Genomic DNA, 18,663 nt, shown 5'->3' with positions numbered 1-18,663 from the left:
CATCAATTTCCGAACCATTTTTTATTTTCTTTGTATTGATTAAGCAATTATGTTAATCATTAATATTTTCAGCGTAATGTCCTTCGACGAAATGAACGATTCGGGGAAAAGGATTGCGAAATGTTTATTCGATAAAACGTCTATTCGACGAAATAATCCCTTCAGCGAAACTTCCCTTCAGCGAAATGGCCTTGGCGAACGTACCATAACCAATTTTAATTACAATCTTCCCAACTTCCTCTATTTAAATATTATCACACATAATTATAAAATTGACTTTACTGAATAGATTTACAATTCTTTGATATCGTACCGGTGAACTTGAAAAAAGTGAATTATAGTTTAATAAGTAATAATTATTTTACGGAAAAATAACTTACGGTTCCAACCATAAAACTTTTTATATACCTAATAACGATAGACTTATTATTCTTATTACTCCAAACTAAATATTGACAAACTTTTTATCCATCTTTTTAATATATCATTCGAAAGAAAGAAAAACCATGAATTATTATTAGAAACCATGGGATAATAGTAAATAAAGCATTAAAAAAAATGTGTTATTTACAGACAAAATTTTTACATTTGTGATAAATTAGATAATAAACGAAATAAATATTACATTCTATAATTTAAATCTACAAAATTTTTGAATGTTATAATCTATTATAATACTTACAATATGAGGTATATATTAGACATGAAAAGAAGGATTTAGATTGTACTTCAAAAAATACCTTTATTGAATTTGGACATTCTTTATCCAGAATAGTGAAAACCGTTCTAAATTAATCAAATACAACATTTGTACGGTATGGAGTAATCTAATTTTTTTTTTAAAATAAATAAATAAATAAATTATCCCTAAACAATTGAACCAAAACACCGATCAAATTAGATTGTTCTGTGCTACCATAAATAATTTGTTATATTCAATCTAAATATGGACTGATAAAACTGACAACAAAAACTTAAGTTCAACGTATATTAAATGAAAATTTTGAAAGTTTAAATCGTTTATTAAATACTTGGTCTTAGTAATATTATAATATTTATATATTAATTACATTGATTCCAAAATGTGAAATACTATTCATATCTTAATGTCCATATTTACCATATTCTTATAAGTTTCATATCTAAATTCTTTGATTACTCCATTATATTTATATTTATTAATCAGTTTTTTATAATCCTCTCCTTCATAAGTATAATTTGAAGTAAGTATGGAAAGTGTACAACCCTCCCATGTTTCTAAGAATTTTTCTAAAACTTCTAAAGAGAATTCAAAATCACCACAAAATCTAAATTCTTTTATATTGGTCGGTGCTGAACTAAATAGTATTCTTAATAAATTTTCTCCATATTCTAAAATTTCTTCATGAGTCAATTCTTTATAATATGTATAATCAAACATAGCTAATAATAATGATTTCAAATTTTGGCAATTTTTTAATAATTTTTCAAGTTCGGCAAAATGCTCATTTGATGGTGAAAATATAAGACACAAATATTCAATTGAAGGACAATTTTTATGAATATTACGTATAAAAATAAGAGAATCCTCATTAAAGTTAACAACTTCATGCTTATCAAAATCATAAGGTTCCAATAAGATTTTCTTTAGACATCCTCCGTTATTTTCAATCATAATAGAGGCCGCTTTTAAAGCGTAATGATCTATTTTAAGGATCTCAAGATCACGATAAACACACATTTTTATTTGTTCTTCACTGAAATTATTAAAATTATATGCCAATGTTTTTAATTTATGAAATTTTGGGAGTACCCTTTGCAATGTGCGATCAATAGACATAAAGTTTAAATTTAAATGATTGATAATATTCGCACTTTTTTCTAATGCAAGAAGAATCTGTTTGTAAGATTCTATAATATACCCAGGCTGATATAGACGATATATAGAATGGACATCCTTCCATCCAAAATATTTTAAATTTTTCTGGACTTCAATTAATTTAGAAACCCCATAATAATCACTTGGGTCTGTATTAACAATGACGAGTCTCTGTATATATTGACATAAATGCGCCAATCCATAAAAATACGAAGAATCAACTGATGTATCACATTTTAATTCACAAAGTGATTCGAAGCGAAACTTAGCTTCTGGAAAATAAAATATTTGATGTCTAATTGATCTCATATCCAAATACTTTAATTCTGAAAATTTCTTCATAAAGAGACCATAAAATTCTTGTTGCAAAAGAAATTGATTATAAGCTAAAGATGATCCAATAGAAGATATAGTATTTAAAGTATTTACATTAATACTTCTACAGAAAGATAAATAATCAAACAAAAGTGGTTGATATTCAACTGACAGTAATTGAATTCCTTGTCTAGTTAGGGATTCTTTAATATTATTAGACAAATAAGAAGCAACGATTATAAATAAATAATTTTTATTACTGTAATCAATATCATAGCACCAAGGATTCCTCCATAAAATCGGAATAACTGTTTCACACCAAAGTCTATTGACCATTAGGAATGAAAAGAGAGATTTCGAATCATCTTGCAATTCTTCAAATATTAGAAAAAGAATATCTTTATTAAGTTTGAACATTCTTTGTCTAAAAAAATAAAAAAATCTTTTTTAATGGGATATTAGTAAATATATTCTTTCAAAGTATTGAAATATTAATCGGCAAGGAAAATTATTGAATAAGTTCCAATTAAATAAAATATCGACGGAATTAAATTCCGGCTAATTAACCAAATTAGGAGCACAAGATAATTGATGATCAAACAATGTTTCACAGAACAAAAACAATTACGTCAAATACTTCATGTGTATCAGTGTATCACGCGTTCCAAACATATTGTACCTTTTTAAACTAAATAATGATAGACTTATTATAACATTGATAGATTTTTTTATCCAATATTGACAAACTTTTTATCCATCTTTTAAATAAATATTATTTGTGAGAATATCAAGAAAAAAATCATGAATTATTATTAGGAGTCGTTGGATAACAGAAATAAAGCATTAAAAAAAATGAGAGTTAAGATTATTTATAGACAAAATTTTTACATTTGTGAAATGAAGTAAATATTAAATTTCGTAATTAAATCTACAAAATTTTTGAAGGTTATAATACTTAAATATTTACAATATGTATACACATTAGACATGAAAAGAGAGATTTTGATTGTACTTCAAAGAATATTTAAACATTCTTTTTACAGAAATAGTGAAACCAGTTCTAAATTAATCTTTATTTTATACCTAGAATCCAACCAGAAATTAATGTTAATCACTCAAGTGAAGCATATGGTGATTTAATGGCATTAGTTATGAAACATAAACTTAACAATGCGACAGGAAATGCTATCAAATACAACATTTGTATGATATTTATGATATTGAACAATTTATTTTTTTTTTAAAAAGATAATAAATAAATTAATTATTCCTAAACAACTGAACCAAACTCTGGCCAAATTAGATTGTTCTGTGCGACCATAAATAATGCTTCAAAGTACAACTAATTAGCTTAAGCAAAAATGTTTAAATATGGAATTTGATAAAATTGACAACGTTAAACCCACAAGTGCAACGTATATTAAATGAAAATTTTGAAGGTTAAAATCGTTTAATAATACTTGGTCTTAATATGATAGTTGTTATATATTAATACATTCATTTGATTCCAAAATGTGATATTATTAAAATATTACTCATATCTTAATGTCCATATTTACTACGTTCTTATAAGTTTCATGTCTAAATTCTTTGATTACTCCATTATTTTTGTATTTATTAATCAGTTTTTTATAATCCTCTCCTTCATAAGTATAATTGGAAGTAAGTATGGAAAGTGTACAACCCTCCCATGTTTCTAAGAATTCTTCTAAGACTTCTAAAGTGAATTCAAAATCACCACAAAATCTAAATTCTTTTATATTTGTCGGTGCTGAACTAATTAGTATTCTTAATAAATTCTCTCCATATTCTAAAATTTCTTCATGAGTCAATTCTTCATAATATGTATAATCAAACATAACTAATAATAATGATTTCAAATTTTTGCAATTTTTTAATAACTTTTCAAGTTCGGTAAAATGCTCATTTGATGGTGAAAATATAAGACACAAATATTCAATTGAAGGACAATTTTTATGAATATTACGTATAAAAATAAGAGATTCTTCGTTGAAGTTATCAACATCATGCTTATCAAAATCATAAGGTTCCAATAAGATTTTCTTTAGATGTCCTCCGTTATTTTCAATTATAATAGAAGCCGCTTTTAAATCGCAATGATCTATTTTAAGGATCTCAAGATCACGATAAACACACATTTTTAATTGTTCTTCACTAAAATCACTAAAATTATATGCCAATGTTTTTAATTTATGAAGTTTTGGGAGTACCTTTTTCGATGTGCGATCAATAAACATAAAGTTTAAACTTAAATGATTGATAATATTCGCACTTTTTTCTAATGAAAAAAGAATCTGTTTGTAAGAATCTTTATCTGGCCCAGGAGCATATATACAATGATCATCCTTCCATTCAAAATACTTTAAATTTTTCTGGACTTCAATTAATTTAGAAGCCCCATAATAATCACTTGGGTTTGTATTAATGATGATGAGCCGCTGTATATATTGACATAAATACGCCAATCCATAAAAATATGAAGAATCAACTGATGTATCACATTTTAATTCACAAAGTGATTCGAAGCGAAACTTAGCTTCTGGAAAATAAAATATTTGATGTCTAATTGATCTCATATCCAAATACTTTAATTCTGTAAATTTCTTCATAAAGAGGTTATAAAATTCTTGTTGTAAAATAAATTGATTATAAGCTAAAAATGATCCAATAGAAGTTATAGTAATTAAAGTATTTACATTAATACTTCTACAAAAAGATAAATAATCAAACAAAAGTGGTTGATATGTAACTGACGGTAATTGAATTCCTTGTCTTGTTAGGGATTCTTTAATATCTTCAGACAAGTAAGAAGAAATGATTATAAATAGATAATTTTTATTACTGTATTTAATATCATAGCACCAAGGATTCCTCCATAAAATCGGAATAACTGTTTCACACCAAAGTCTATTGACCATTAGGCATGAAAAGAGGGATTTGGAATCATCTCGTAATTCTTCAAATATTAAGAAAAGAATATCTTTGTTGAGTTTTGACATTCTTTACCAAAATAATTTCTTATAATTGGTTTGTATCCTTAACTATAGTTTTCGCAATATTAAAATGTAAAAAAAATTTTAAAGTTTAAAAAAATAAATTCCAAATAAATAAAAAACCGGAATGATCATTCCGTGAGATGAACAAGTAACGTTTCACAACAAACCAACACTACGCCAATTACTTGATTTAGCAATATTTTGTAATTTACCGAATTTATGTGATAATGTGATATGCGTACGTAAATTATATCCAATAATTTGAATTAACAGATGACCTGTAATCATGTGATATTGTAAAAGACTGAGACAATCTATCATAATCTCAAAGTTTAGCGCTTTTTTATATGCAATATTAAGTATGATGCTTGCAAATAATGCTCAATGTACTAGTATAATATATCAAACTGTCCAATTTTTTCCTAGAAAATATCAATGTTTAAATTAACCAGATATTACATCAAATGGGTTTATCTAGATAGTGAGCTTATTCATTAGCATTCGATATATGGTGATAGATAGCTAACAAAAAAATATCAGGATTAAAATTACATTTTGTCAGCTGCTGGAACGGCATTATCCAAGAACGAAAATTCATTCTAAATAATTTTATTAAAAAATGAAAATATTTAACAGACAAATAAAATTTTTATCATAAAATCTGGTTTGGGAATTTAATTGTTCTTTTATTAAATTTTTTTAACTCACTGACAATATTGGAAGTGTTTGTTGTGTATTTCTTTTAAATTTGTAATTTGAGAATATGGAACCCACTATATTTTCAGTTTCGAAGCAAAATTATTCTTATATATATTTAATGGATTAGAATTTTTGTTAATATTATTAACATAATCAGCAAGTTGATTAATGGTAAATTTCGTAAAATAAAGAAATTCATCTATATTATAATTTCCACTAATATCAATGATGGTGCCAATAAAACTATTTTTACAATTCTTTTGCATCTTTTACATTGAAATTGATTAATAAATCCAAAAATAATATTTGTTGCTAAATCATACATCCATTATAAGCATCCCACCATGGTAAATGAAGAACTGGAACATGATGATTTTTGACTAAAGTTGATTCTATAAATTCAAAAGAAATTGAATAACAATTGGAGTACAACCTAAATTCCTCTCGTACATTTTGCTTGTAAACTAATTCTCTAAATAATCTACAGTTTTTTTCAATAGAATAATCCTTATTACTAAAATCAAACTGCTGATGATTTGTGACTATTTTTTTGAAATATAAAATTTCAGAGTAATTTTCGCACCCATTTGAGTGCAAAAATCAGGTTTATCACAATTAGTATTATTTGTTCTTATACATACATCCAAATTATAAATTTCACATTTAATATTCAAATTACTAGTAGTATAATTAATGTACCAATATAAGCAAAATCGCAATACTTTTGTTTGAATAGGGTTTCAGAATAGATGTTTTCACAAAAATAACATTGATCTTCGTTATTATTAAAAGGAATTAACATAATTGGCATAGTTAAATAATCTTCATTATTTTCTAAATTTACAATTATTTGAGAATATATATTAAAATTAATTCTAAGCTTCTTTATAAACTATATATCTCTAATTGATTAGAATTTTTATCAATATTATTCACATAATTAGCAATTTGATTAAATTTATGTGTTGAGTTTTAGAAAATATTCTTCAATAATCTTCATATCAAGTGGCATGCTGATATCAATCCATGATATTCTCTTACATTTCATACGTTGAAATTTTTCCGTAATTCTAAAAATAATATCTGTTGTTAAACAATATCTACACCCAGTGTAAATTATAAAGCAATTTGAGCACCATTTTTGACAATTTGATTTAATTCTAGTTTTGTATCACAAACTATACATTGATTATGATGGTAGATAAAGAACTGAAAAGTAGAAGTAAATTCTATCCATGTGAAAGAGATTAAATAACAAACTGAACAAATGATAGTACTTCAATCATTACAACATAATTTACGTAATTTAAATATTTATTATTAATATAAAATGAATTCTTAGTGACTATTTGTCTAAAATATGAATTCTCAAACGTTATGTTTTGTGTATACAAATGTTTTCCGCTTCCATTATAATTTTTGCAATATTTTTGTGAACTTGTACTGTATACGAGTATACATTTATACAATCAGAAAAATCCTTATCTATACTAAAAGGGAAAATCAAAATTTGAATAGCGCTAGATATTAATCTTAGTATAATTTCCATGGTTCAATATATTTTAAGAAGGAAAGTTAAACTCACGAAAATAACTATTAAATATTCATCATATGCTATTAATAGAATTTTCTTGGAATTTTAGAATAGAATTCCATGGAAGTGTAACAAAATAAAAGTGGAAATTTGGTTGCAGGTCCATAAAAGTCATCAGATTGGCGCAAAATGTTCCGCTGTTCCGTCCGATATATGATGTACAACATCGTCGCTTCGGGCTGTTTCTGATTTGCAAAATAATTTTCTTCTAAAAACATACTTTTAATTGTGATTTCTGAGTGTGGGAATGAAAATAATTCTTGAGGGATTAAAGTTCCTATGAACTATAGTATATGTTTTCTAGTTTTGCATATTAGTGTGATCATACTATTCCAAATATATATTCAGTTTTTCGCTTAATTCGTATTTGTCCTCCATAGTTAAATTTTTTTATATTCAACACTAAAATTTTGTAAATATTTGTTAACACTTTTCGGTGGCGATGTTAGGTCATTTGATCGCTTAGTTTTTTCGTAATAATTTCTGCATAGCCGGTTGGTAAAGGAATAATGGTTAGGGTAATTGTCTCGATTTGGTGAAAAATAGTTTGTATTTTGAATATAGTAACAGTCTTTATAACATAAGAAAGATGGTTTTCTTTCACAAGTTTACTGCGTCCCTGTGCTAAATTTTGCCAATGAAATGCCTCAAAAAACTTTTATGCTTAGCCATCACAACGTGAAAGTCAAATCTGATTCAGGCAATAAAAATTTTTATATCATAACATAATTTGAAATTATTGTATAATTTATTCATTTTATTGAATATATCGTAATACATATAATTTATGACATTTGCTAGTGCCTTAAATAGGTATGATTTATTGTTAAAATATTATTATTAAAAAAGATTCCTTTACTAACTTATTGCTATCATTTCCGTAATAATAGTGAGATCTTCTATCTCTTCATCTAGCTATTCATAATGAAATCAGGATGTTTTGATTATATATACTTTTTTTATAAAAAAAAAAGAATAAAGCCTTATAAAATTGCCTTTTTGTTTTTAGGTTTTAAGCATATAAAGTTCTTATGATATATTAAATCCAGAAAATTTTATTAATTTATTATTATCAAAATTTTATTGATGAAAAATGTAGGATTTATTAAAACGTGCGTCTTAGCATATACTGGAATGATGAATGAAAAATTTTGTAGTCCTTGTGAGAAAGTATTTTGCAACTTCATCCGGACGATTAAATAAATAAAAGACAATTTATTTTTTTCCTTGCGTATAAAAATTTATGAATAAATTTTCATCAATTGAAATACTTCATATTCTTCAACGGAAAATCTATCATCAGTTTCTCTAATCGATTTTTCATATGAACTTTTACAAGAACTACAATAATGACTAAATGCATCAATATCTAATCCCCATATAATAAGGTCTCCATTACCAAATGATGGACCATGGTAAGATCTATTATCTATAGCATGGCGATTATCAATTATACGACTTAAGATATAATTATCATTTATGTTGTTATTATTAAAAGAAAATATAAAACTACTTTTAGTATTATTATATCTATCAACAGTTTTCCATGCAATCGGATTATATCCTCCAAGAATTTCATTACTGCCTCTCACTTTAGCAACGACTATAGTACGAGATTGAAGATCACAAATTTTATGAAACTTTTCAGGATAAAATCCATCACGGGATCCACGAAATAATAATTTGAATTCATATGGAGAATTTAATTTATCAGTAATTTCTAATCCAATTGCCCATTTTGAGATTATTTCGGCATGTTGGGATGTAATAATTGTTGAGTCAAAATCTTTTGAATCAATATTTCTAGATATACGAGGTTTTGATTCACCTTTCTTGTTATTAGGAGCCAAAAAACTTAATAATAAATTTTCATATAATTCTTTTGGTAAAACTTTTTTATAAGGATGTACATTATATGCAAATTCTTCAGAAGTTAAATTGTAAAATCGAATAAACGGGATATATTGCTTCAAGGTATTCTTCAAAGTATTAAAATCATCTTTTGAATAATCTTTATAATCTCTAAGGTTCTTAGAGGAAAGTTCTCGATTTTGAGCAACTCCCCATTTAAGTACATGTTCCCAAACTTGCACTTCGCTCATTTGAAGATTATCATTTTGGATAACCGTAATTAAAAGTTTTTCCGGAATTGAAGTGAAATCTTGTGATTTGAATATCTTATCAGGTTCATTAGATATTAAATCATTACAATATTGTTGAAGATCCAAGAAAGAATCATCTTCAAAGCATGTTCGATATATCAAATTAGAATTTTGTTCCATCCAGTTTGTTTTGTTTTCAATTAAAAAGGATTAAATATAGATAACTAACTCCTGGAGACTTAGTTCATTAGCGGCAACTAGTAATTTAATTATATTTGACGTATCACATTCCTTTAAAGAAAGTTTTCCGCCATAAATGTATCTAAAAAAAATTAGAAGTACAATGCTTTTGAAATTAAAAATATATTGTTAAAAAAAAATTAATAAATATGTATCTTAATTCAATTTGTTTTTACCTTAAAATTATCTCAAAAATTTCTGGTAAAATATTGGGAAGTTCAATACGTGCCAAAGTTCCGTCATTATTTTTTTTATTAGTTGACAACTTTCGTCGTAGGTAAGGAGAACGGTAACTTAAAATAACCATATGAGCGTGAAATATTCTTACATGAGGGTTATTACCAACTTCAATATTAACATCATAATATTCGTCATCATCCAAAATTTCAAGGAAATTTTGTGATAATTTTGGCAAAAATTTAAAATTGTCAATAATGTTCGTTACTGCATCTTTAACAACTACTGAACCATCATCCCACTTTTGCAAATTGAATTGTTGATTCTTGCCACCATGCTTTTCCCACAATTGAATGTTAGTATTATTATCAGTCTTCGCCGCCTATAAAAAATACAAGTTTAAAAAAAAATTATTATTACGATCTCCAATATTATATATATCAATTAAAAGCAATTTAAATTGCATTTTTACCGCAACATCAAGAACAAAATTACGATTAAATTTCAAACTGATAGAATTGTCTGCATAATTGTATACCCATTCTTGACCGCGAGAAGGTTCAGCATGCTTTTGGTCTTGAACAATATTCGTATCTTATGAAAATTGAAATACGTTAAATGTATGTGGAATTGGAAAAAACAAAAATTTTATTTTCTAAACATAATTACTCACATTTCTCAAATTTCCCTTGATTAGTGAGGAAGAAATTTTTTTCGATTTAGAAATTAGAAAAACTTGATTTCAATAATTGAATCATATTACTTACCTCCGACGACGTCAAGCACAAGGCCAGTTCTTTTGTTCGTAATAAATCCACCATTGAAATACCAGAGTTGCATGTCAACCTAAACATAGATAAAAGGAATAAATCAATTAATAGATTATAGTTACGCTATAATACACTATTTTATTAGAATATTGTGCAACAATTTACATTGGAGTCAAGCTCAGATTTCTTAGTATTTTGGACAATTTCAACAAGACTACAAAAAGAGCCATCTTTAACTTCAAGTACTTTCCCAGAATGCTGGGCTATAATCCAATAATAATTAGTCATTTTTAAGATAATTCAATAGAAAAGTTGCTGCTAAAAGATAAAGGGAATATCACAAAATTTTCACAGAGTAAAATTATTTTATTGGCAAACGGAAAATCATTTAACCAATTGTACAAGTCACACGTCGTGTTGATCACTATTGCACAAAAAATAAGCCCTTCAAAAAAGCCATTTTAATGAATATCCTTTGTATGTCTACTTCAATTTTAGTTAAAAAACAACGTTTAAATTAACTCAGATGTTGAATAAAAACGGGTCTTATCCGATTAGCTAATTTCATTCGCATGCAAATGAAGTTTCGATAGAATTATGATGATTGAGCTGTATATACCCCTTAAAAAGAGAATTGTTAAGATCCAGGCCGATGCTTGTACCTAAAACGAAAAAAGTTAGAGCATTCCTAATATAAAAGAATATCAAGGCTAGAATTATGTACTGCAAGCTGTTATTATTTAATAAATTCGTTCTAAAGAATTTTTTAAATAACGAAAAATTGGGTTTCAATTTTTTTTTTTTTTAAAAAAAAATGATATTTGATATAATTTTATCATAAAACTGGTATTTATGAATTTATTTTTTATTATTCATAATAATGAAATCGGGATGTTTTGATTACATACTATATATATATTTTTTCTTTAAAAAAAAAAAGAATAAAGCTTTAAAAAATATGCTCTATTATCAAAGTTTTTTCAAAAGAATCATTGCCTCTTTGTTTTTAGTTTTAGGCATATAGATGGAATTTGAGAAATTATTTAATTGAATCTAAAAACTATATAAATTATAAATCGAAAATTGATAATATAAATTACAATATATTGCAAGAGGACTTTTAGATATTCATAATGCTGGAAATTTTCATATTTTATTGATTCATTATTATCAGAATTTTATTGATAGCCGTGATTGCGTCTCAGCATATACTGAAATAATGAATGGAAATTTTTGTGGTCTTTATGAGAACAAAGAAATCTTCAAATGGAAAAGAAATATATGGATATGTCACCAAAAAATTAAAAATCATAAATGAGTATTTTTCTCTTCATTCGGACAATTAATAAATAAATAAAAGACAGTTTATTCAGTTTATTTATTTCCTTGCGTAAAAAAATTATGAATAAATTTTCATCAATTGAAATACTTCATATTCTTCAACGGAAAATCTATCTTCAGTTTCTCTAATCGATTTTTCATAAGAATTTTTACAAACATAGCAATAACTGCTAAACGTATTAATATCTGTTCCCCATATAATAAGGTCTCCATTACCAAATGATGGACCATAGTAAGATCTATTATCTACAGCATGGCGATTATCTATTATACGACTTAAAATATAATTATCATTTATGTTGTTGTTATTAAAAGAAAATATAAAACTATCTTTAGTATTACTATATCGATATCTATCAACAGATTTCCATGCAATCGGATTATATCCTCCAAGAATTTCGTTACTACCTTTCACTTTAGCAATGACTACAGTGCGAGAATGAAAATCACAAATTTCATGAAACTTATCAGGATAAAATCCATCACGGGATCCACGAAATAATAATTTGAATTCATATGGAGAAGTTAACTTGTCAGTAATTTCTGATCTATCAACCCATTTTGAGATTAATTCAACGTGTTTAGATGAAATAATATTAGAATCAATATTTTTTGAATCAATATTTCGAGTTATACGAGGTTTTGATTCACCTTTCTTATTATCAGGATCCAAAAGACTTAATAATAGATTTTCATATAATTCTTTTGGTAAAACCTTTTTATAAGGATGTATTTTATGCGCAAATTCTTTCGAAGTTAAATTGTAAAATCTAATAAATGGGATGCATCGTTTTAAGGTGTTCTTCAAAATATTAAAATCTTCTTTTGAATAGTCTTTAAGGTTAGAGGGAAGTTTTTCTGAATTTTGAGAAATTCCCCATTTAAGTATTTGCTCCCAAACTTGAATTTCGCTCATTTGAAGATTATCATCTTGAATAATTGAAACCAAAAGTTTTTCTGGAATTGAAGCGAAATTTGGCAAATTAAATATTTTATCTGGTTCATTTGATATTAAATCATTACAAAATTTTTGAAGATCCAGGAAAAAGTCATTTTCATAGCTTGTTTGATATATCAAAACAAAATTCTGTTTCATCCAGTTTACTTTATTCTCAATTAAAAAGGATTGAATATAGGTAACTAACTCCTGAAGACTTAGTTCATTAGCGGCAACTAGTAATTTAATTATGTCTAATGGATCAATTTCTTTTAAAGTAAGTTTTCCGCTATAAATGTATCTAAAACATAAAAAATACAATATTTTAAGATTAAAAATATAATGATAAAAATAAATTAATTATACATTGATTCAATTAGATTTTACCTTAAAATTATCACAAAAATTTCTGGTAAAATATTGGGTAGTTCAATACGTGCCAAAGTCCCATCATTATTTTTTTTATTAGTAGACAACTTTCTTCGTAGGTAAGGAGAACGGTAATTTAAAATAACCATATGAGCGTGATATGTTTTTACATGAGGGTTAATACCAACTTCAATATTAACATCATAATATTCATCATCATCTAAAATTTCAAGGAAATTTTGTGATAATTTTGGTAAAAATTTAAAATTGTCAATAATGCTTGTTGCTACGTTTTCAATGACCATTGAATCATCATCCCACTTTTGCAAAATGAATTGTTGATTCTCGCGACCATGCTTTTCGAACAGGACTATTGAGGCATTGTTATCTTTTTTTGCATCCTGTAAAAATAGATGAAATTTAAAATTAATATTATTACCATCTCTATTTTCTAATATCTCAAGTAATTTCAATAACATTTTACCAAAACATCAAGAACAAATTTTCGATTATGTTTCAAACTGATAGTTTTGTCTTCATAGTTGTATTCCCATTCTTGAGCGGCACAAGATTCGGCATATCTTACGAATTGAATAATTCGTGTACCTTTACAAATATTGAAAATGTCAATCGAAGATTTATTATAATAATAATATTTTACGAAACTGAACTAACTGATTACTCACGATTTTCATATTTCGCTTGTTTAGTAAAAATAACAAAGAATTGGATTTAGAGGTTAGAAAATTTTGATTTCAAATAGTTAAATCGTATTTGTTACTTTAATACCTCCAGCAACATCGAACACGAACCCAGTTCTTTTGTTGGTAATAAATGCTCCATTAAAATACCAGAGTTGCGCATCAACCTAAACATAAAGGGGAAAAGGCCAGTTAATAATCAATAATCACATCACTTTATTAATATATTAGATTAAACACTTTACGGTGGGGTCATGATCGAATTTCTTAGAAGCTTGAATGATTTTAGCACCTTGAAAAATAGAAGCATTTTCAACTTCAAGAACTTTCTCAGAATGTTGAGCTATAATCCAATAATATTTAGTCATTTTTAGGATAAATTATTAGAAAACCGTTTGTGATGTGAAATATTTTCTACCAAAAGGTAAGGTCAAAGGAAATTTGAGAAGTATTTATATAAATTTTATTCGGCAAACGGAAAATCATTTAGCCAATTACACAAATCACGCTTTGTTAAATTATGTATGAGATGTAAAGTACGTTACAGTCGTCACACGCAAGAAAATTGATTTATTTAAAGTACTTTTTCTTCTTTCGAATTTTCTCATTACTAGTAACGGTTGATGAGAAATATTAAAAATTTTATTCGTAGCACCATCTATACTAGTTTGTTGATTCGAAACAAAAGCCACGTTTGATTTAAGATATTCTTACTAACAAAAAAGAAATTTCAGAGCTGAAATTACAAACTGCCGGCTGGCAATATTTACAATATTAAAAATTCGAATTCATTCTAAATATCGTAGTAAATAACAAAAAGCTATTTTTCGAATTTAAAAGACCAAATAGAAATTGAGAATTAAGATATAATTTTATTATAAAGTCTGGCCATCCCACTTTACTACTTTTTTTTAGCTCACGAATTTAAAACTGTGACGTGTTTGTATTTTTATTTTTTACAAAAAATTACCCGCTCATTTTTTTAGATAGAACAATAAATTTGTCAGTTTTTTCGGGAAAATTTTTGCTTATTTATTTATTTTTAATTTTAAGCATTTTTATTATTAAATTTATTGATGACAAATAACGTAGAATTTAAAGCTTCAGTGATTGTGCCTCAACATGTAAGTAATGTTAGAATTAGATTTTTTATACTATTATACTGACGATATTCGATTTTGGCGTTTTGGGTTAATTTTGCATATTTAGATTTACTGTCAATTATACAGATGCGACTTCAATACATCATAACATGTTTTTATGATCACTTAAAATCATTATCAAAGACATAATGCAGAATATATAGGTTTATATAATTTCATGTTAAAAACGAGTATCCATGACAGTTACATAGATTGGAAGATAACTTGTTATAATTTTGATGTATACTATGATCGCTGATACATTAATTTCTTTTAAAAATTCTGTCTTAAATGTAGGAGATTTTATGAAATGTGATTCTTTTAATAATCACAAACAATATATAATATAAAGTAAAAATGTGAATAAAGCAAACAAATACATAATTAGTATTTTTTCATGCTGAATAATTAATCTCATACGGATTTTTCATTCAAAAATAGTAGACTCTTTATTGAAAATCATCGCATCATTGATGATTTAATTTTAAAATAAAAAATCATGTCCAAAAAATACTCTTTATATGAAACATTATGTGATAATTGTTAGAATAATAAACGAGCAATGTCAAGTCGTTGCGACATATTAACCAAAAAGTTATTATGAACTGAATTAAAATTCAAAATAATCCGCATTTTCATCATCCAATATCATTTGCTTTAACGTTTTAATAACACCTAAATTTTATATTTTTCAATTAATTATAATTTATTGTTTAGTATACTATTATCTTCAACTTATAAAAAATAATACTAACGTTATGTGTAAATATTGGTAGTTGTCTTATTTGGCCGAATAATTAAAATCTGATCATAATACAAATTATTAATTTGTATTTCTCTTAAATAATAATTTGTTATTAATAAAGATTATTATTTATTACAAAAAAGTTATATTTAAAAGTAATTTTTGAATAAATAAATAAATAAAGGCAATCTATTATTAAAAAAAATTCATGAATAAATATTCATCAGTCGAAATACTTCATATTCTTCAACGTAAAATTTATCCTCAGTTTCTCTAATCGGTTTTTCATAAGAATTTTTACATGCATAACAATAATTAGTACTAAGTGTATTAATATCTAATCCCCATATAATAAGGTCTCCATTACCAAATGATGGACCATAATAAGATCTATTATCTACAGCATGTCGATTATCAACTATACGACTTAAAATATAATTTTCACTTCTGTTATTATTAAAAGAAAATATAAAACTATCTTTAGTATTACTATATCTATTAGCAGATTTCCATGTGATCGGATTATATCCTCCAAGAATTTCATTACTGCCTCTCACTTTAGCAACGACTATAGTACGAGATTGAAGATCACAAATTTTATGAAACTTTTCAGGATAAAATCCATCACGGGATCCACGAAATAATAATTTGAATTCATATGGAGAATTTAATTTATCAGTAATTTCTAATTTACCGACCCATTTTGAGATTATTTCAGCGTGTTGAGATGTAATAATATTAGAATCAATATCTCTTGAATCGATATTTCTAGGTATACGAGGTTTTGATTCACCTTTCTTATTATCAGAATCCAAAAAACTCAATAATAAATCTTCATATAATTCTTTTGGTAAAACTTCTTTATAAGGATGTACTTCATATGCAAATTCTTTGGAAGTTAAATTATAGAATCTAATAAACGGAATGCATTGTCGCAAAGTATTCTTCAAAGTATTAAAATCGTCTTGTGAATAGTCTTCAAGTTTTGCTGAATTCTGAGCAACTCCCCATTTAAATACATGCTTCCAAACTTGCACTTCGCTCATTTGAAGATTATCATTTTGGATAACCGCAATTAAAAGTTTTTCTGGAATTGAAGTGAAATCTTGCGATTTGAATATCTTATCTGGTTCATTAGATATTAAACCATTACAATAATTTTGGAGGTCCAGGAAAGAATCATTTTCATAGCTTGTTTGATATATTAAATCAAAATTTTGTTTCATCCAGTTTGCTTTGTTTTCAATTAAAAAGGATTGAATATAGATAACTAACTCCTGAAGACTTAGTTCATTAGCGGCAACTAGTAATTTAATTATATTTGATGGATCAATTTCTTTTAAAGAAAGTTTTCCGCTATAAATGTATCTAAAAAATAAAAAATACAATATTTGAGATTAAAAATATTAACAATATATTGATTCAATTAGTTCTTACCTTAAAATTATTTCGAAAATTTCTGGTAAAATATTAGGTAATTCAATACATGTCAAAGTCCCATCATTATTTTTTTTGTTAGTCGACAACTTTCTTCGTAGGTAAGGAGAACGGTAACTTAAAATAACCATATGAGCGTGAAATGTTTTTACATGAGGGTTATCACCAACTTCAATATTAACATCATAATACTCGTCATCATCCAAAATTTCAAGGAAATTTTGTGATAATTTTGGTAAAAATTTAAAATTATCAATAATGTTCGTTTCTGCATTTTCAATAACTGCCGAACCATCATCCCACTTTTGCAAAATGAATTGTTGATTCTTGCCACCATGCTTTTCCCACAAGTGGATGATGTTAGTACTCTATAAAAATACAAGTTTTAAAAAAAAAAATATTATCATTATAATCTCTAATATTATATCAAGAAAAGCAATTTAAATTGCATACCGAGACATCAAGGACAAAATTTCGATTAAATTTAAAATAGAAAGAATTGTCCTTATAGTTGTATTCCCATTCTTGACTGCGAGAAGGTTCATCATGCTTTTGGTATTGAACAATTTTCGTACCTTTATGATAGTAATTAAAATACTTTAATTGTGGAATTAGAGAAAACAAAATAATATTCACTAAATAACTCACCATTTTGGCATTTCGCTTGATTATCAAAGAAATTTTTTTTTGATTTAGAAATTAAAAGATTTGATTTCAATAATTAATATTGTTACTTACCTTCAACAACATCAAGCACGAAGCCAGATCTTTTATTTACAATAAATCCACCATTAAAATACCAGAGTTGCATATCAACCTAAACATGGAGAAAATAAAAACAATCAATTAATAAATAATAATCACACTATAATCACACGCTATTATTCTATTAAAATCTTATGTCAACACTACGTTGGGATCAAGCTCGGATTTCTTACTACGTTGGAAAATTTCAGCAGAACTACAAAAAGAGCCATCTTTAACTTCAAGAACTTTCCCAGAATGTTGAGCTATAATCCAATAATAGGTAGTCATTTTCAGAATGATTCAGAATAAATTCAGAATAAATTAAGCGAGGGAAAGTATCAAAAAAAATTTTCTATGCCGATTTGTACATATTTTATTCGGCAAACGGAAAATCATTTAGCCAATTACACAAGTCACGCGCCCTAACACATGATCTTGATGTCCATAAATTAAATCCGCTTGTAATAATTAT

At 26.1% G+C, this 18,663-nt stretch overlaps 6 protein-coding genes across 6 annotated transcripts; all 6 read right to left on the bottom strand.

Annotated features, from left to right (window-relative positions):
- Positions 1 to 940: 940 nt before the first annotated feature.
- Positions 941 to 2,590, bottom strand: OCT59_024789 (uncharacterized protein; the record flags this gene model as incomplete). The annotated part of the gene is made up of 2 exons (XM_066134016.1): positions 941 to 1,036; positions 1,121 to 2,590. The coding sequence occupies 2 exons, from the start codon at positions 2,588 to 2,590 to the stop codon at positions 941 to 943; spliced, it is 1,566 nt and encodes a 521-aa protein (XP_065991672.1).
- A 1,118-nt stretch (positions 2,591 to 3,708) lies between these two features.
- OCT59_024788 (uncharacterized protein) lies at positions 3,709 to 5,193 on the bottom strand (the record flags this gene model as incomplete). Its single annotated transcript, XM_066134008.1, has 1 exon — positions 3,709 to 5,193. The coding sequence occupies one exon, from the start codon at positions 5,191 to 5,193 to the stop codon at positions 3,709 to 3,711; it is 1,485 nt and encodes a 494-aa protein (XP_065991671.1).
- Positions 5,194 to 8,724: 3,531 nt separating this feature from the next.
- OCT59_024787 (uncharacterized protein) lies at positions 8,725 to 9,765 on the bottom strand (the record flags this gene model as incomplete). The annotated part of the gene is made up of 1 exon (XM_066134001.1): positions 8,725 to 9,765. One exon carries the CDS (start codon positions 9,763 to 9,765, stop codon positions 8,725 to 8,727), a length of 1,041 nt encoding a protein of 346 aa, XP_065991670.1.
- A 30-nt stretch (positions 9,766 to 9,795) lies between these two features.
- Positions 9,796 to 11,060, bottom strand: OCT59_024786 (uncharacterized protein; the record flags this gene model as incomplete). The annotated part of the gene is made up of 6 exons (XM_066133993.1): positions 9,796 to 9,907; positions 10,002 to 10,384; positions 10,475 to 10,596; positions 10,676 to 10,690; positions 10,770 to 10,848; positions 10,938 to 11,060. 6 exons carry the CDS (start codon positions 11,058 to 11,060, stop codon positions 9,796 to 9,798), a joined length of 834 nt encoding a protein of 277 aa, XP_065991669.1.
- Positions 11,061 to 12,171: 1,111 nt separating this feature from the next.
- Positions 12,172 to 14,488, bottom strand: OCT59_024785 (uncharacterized protein; the record flags this gene model as incomplete). The annotated part of the gene is made up of 6 exons (XM_066133984.1): positions 12,172 to 13,351; positions 13,438 to 13,820; positions 13,904 to 14,025; positions 14,106 to 14,120; positions 14,209 to 14,287; positions 14,366 to 14,488. The coding sequence occupies 6 exons, from the start codon at positions 14,486 to 14,488 to the stop codon at positions 12,172 to 12,174; spliced, it is 1,902 nt and encodes a 633-aa protein (XP_065991668.1).
- Positions 14,489 to 16,213: 1,725 nt separating this feature from the next.
- On the bottom strand, positions 16,214 to 18,479 carry OCT59_024784 (uncharacterized protein; the record flags this gene model as incomplete). Its single annotated transcript, XM_025315265.2, has 6 exons — positions 16,214 to 17,375; positions 17,445 to 17,812; positions 17,898 to 18,019; positions 18,093 to 18,107; positions 18,183 to 18,261; positions 18,357 to 18,479. The coding sequence occupies 6 exons, from the start codon at positions 18,477 to 18,479 to the stop codon at positions 16,214 to 16,216; spliced, it is 1,869 nt and encodes a 622-aa protein (XP_025183157.2).
- Positions 18,480 to 18,663: the final 184 nt, after the last annotated feature.

This window comes from Rhizophagus irregularis, chromosome 5 (assembly GCF_026210795.1).
Source record: "Rhizophagus irregularis chromosome 5, complete sequence".
Lineage (NCBI taxonomy): Eukaryota > Fungi > Glomeromycota > Glomeromycetes > Glomerales > Glomeraceae > Rhizophagus > Rhizophagus irregularis.
This window is presented reverse-complemented; position numbering and strand designations above follow the sequence as displayed.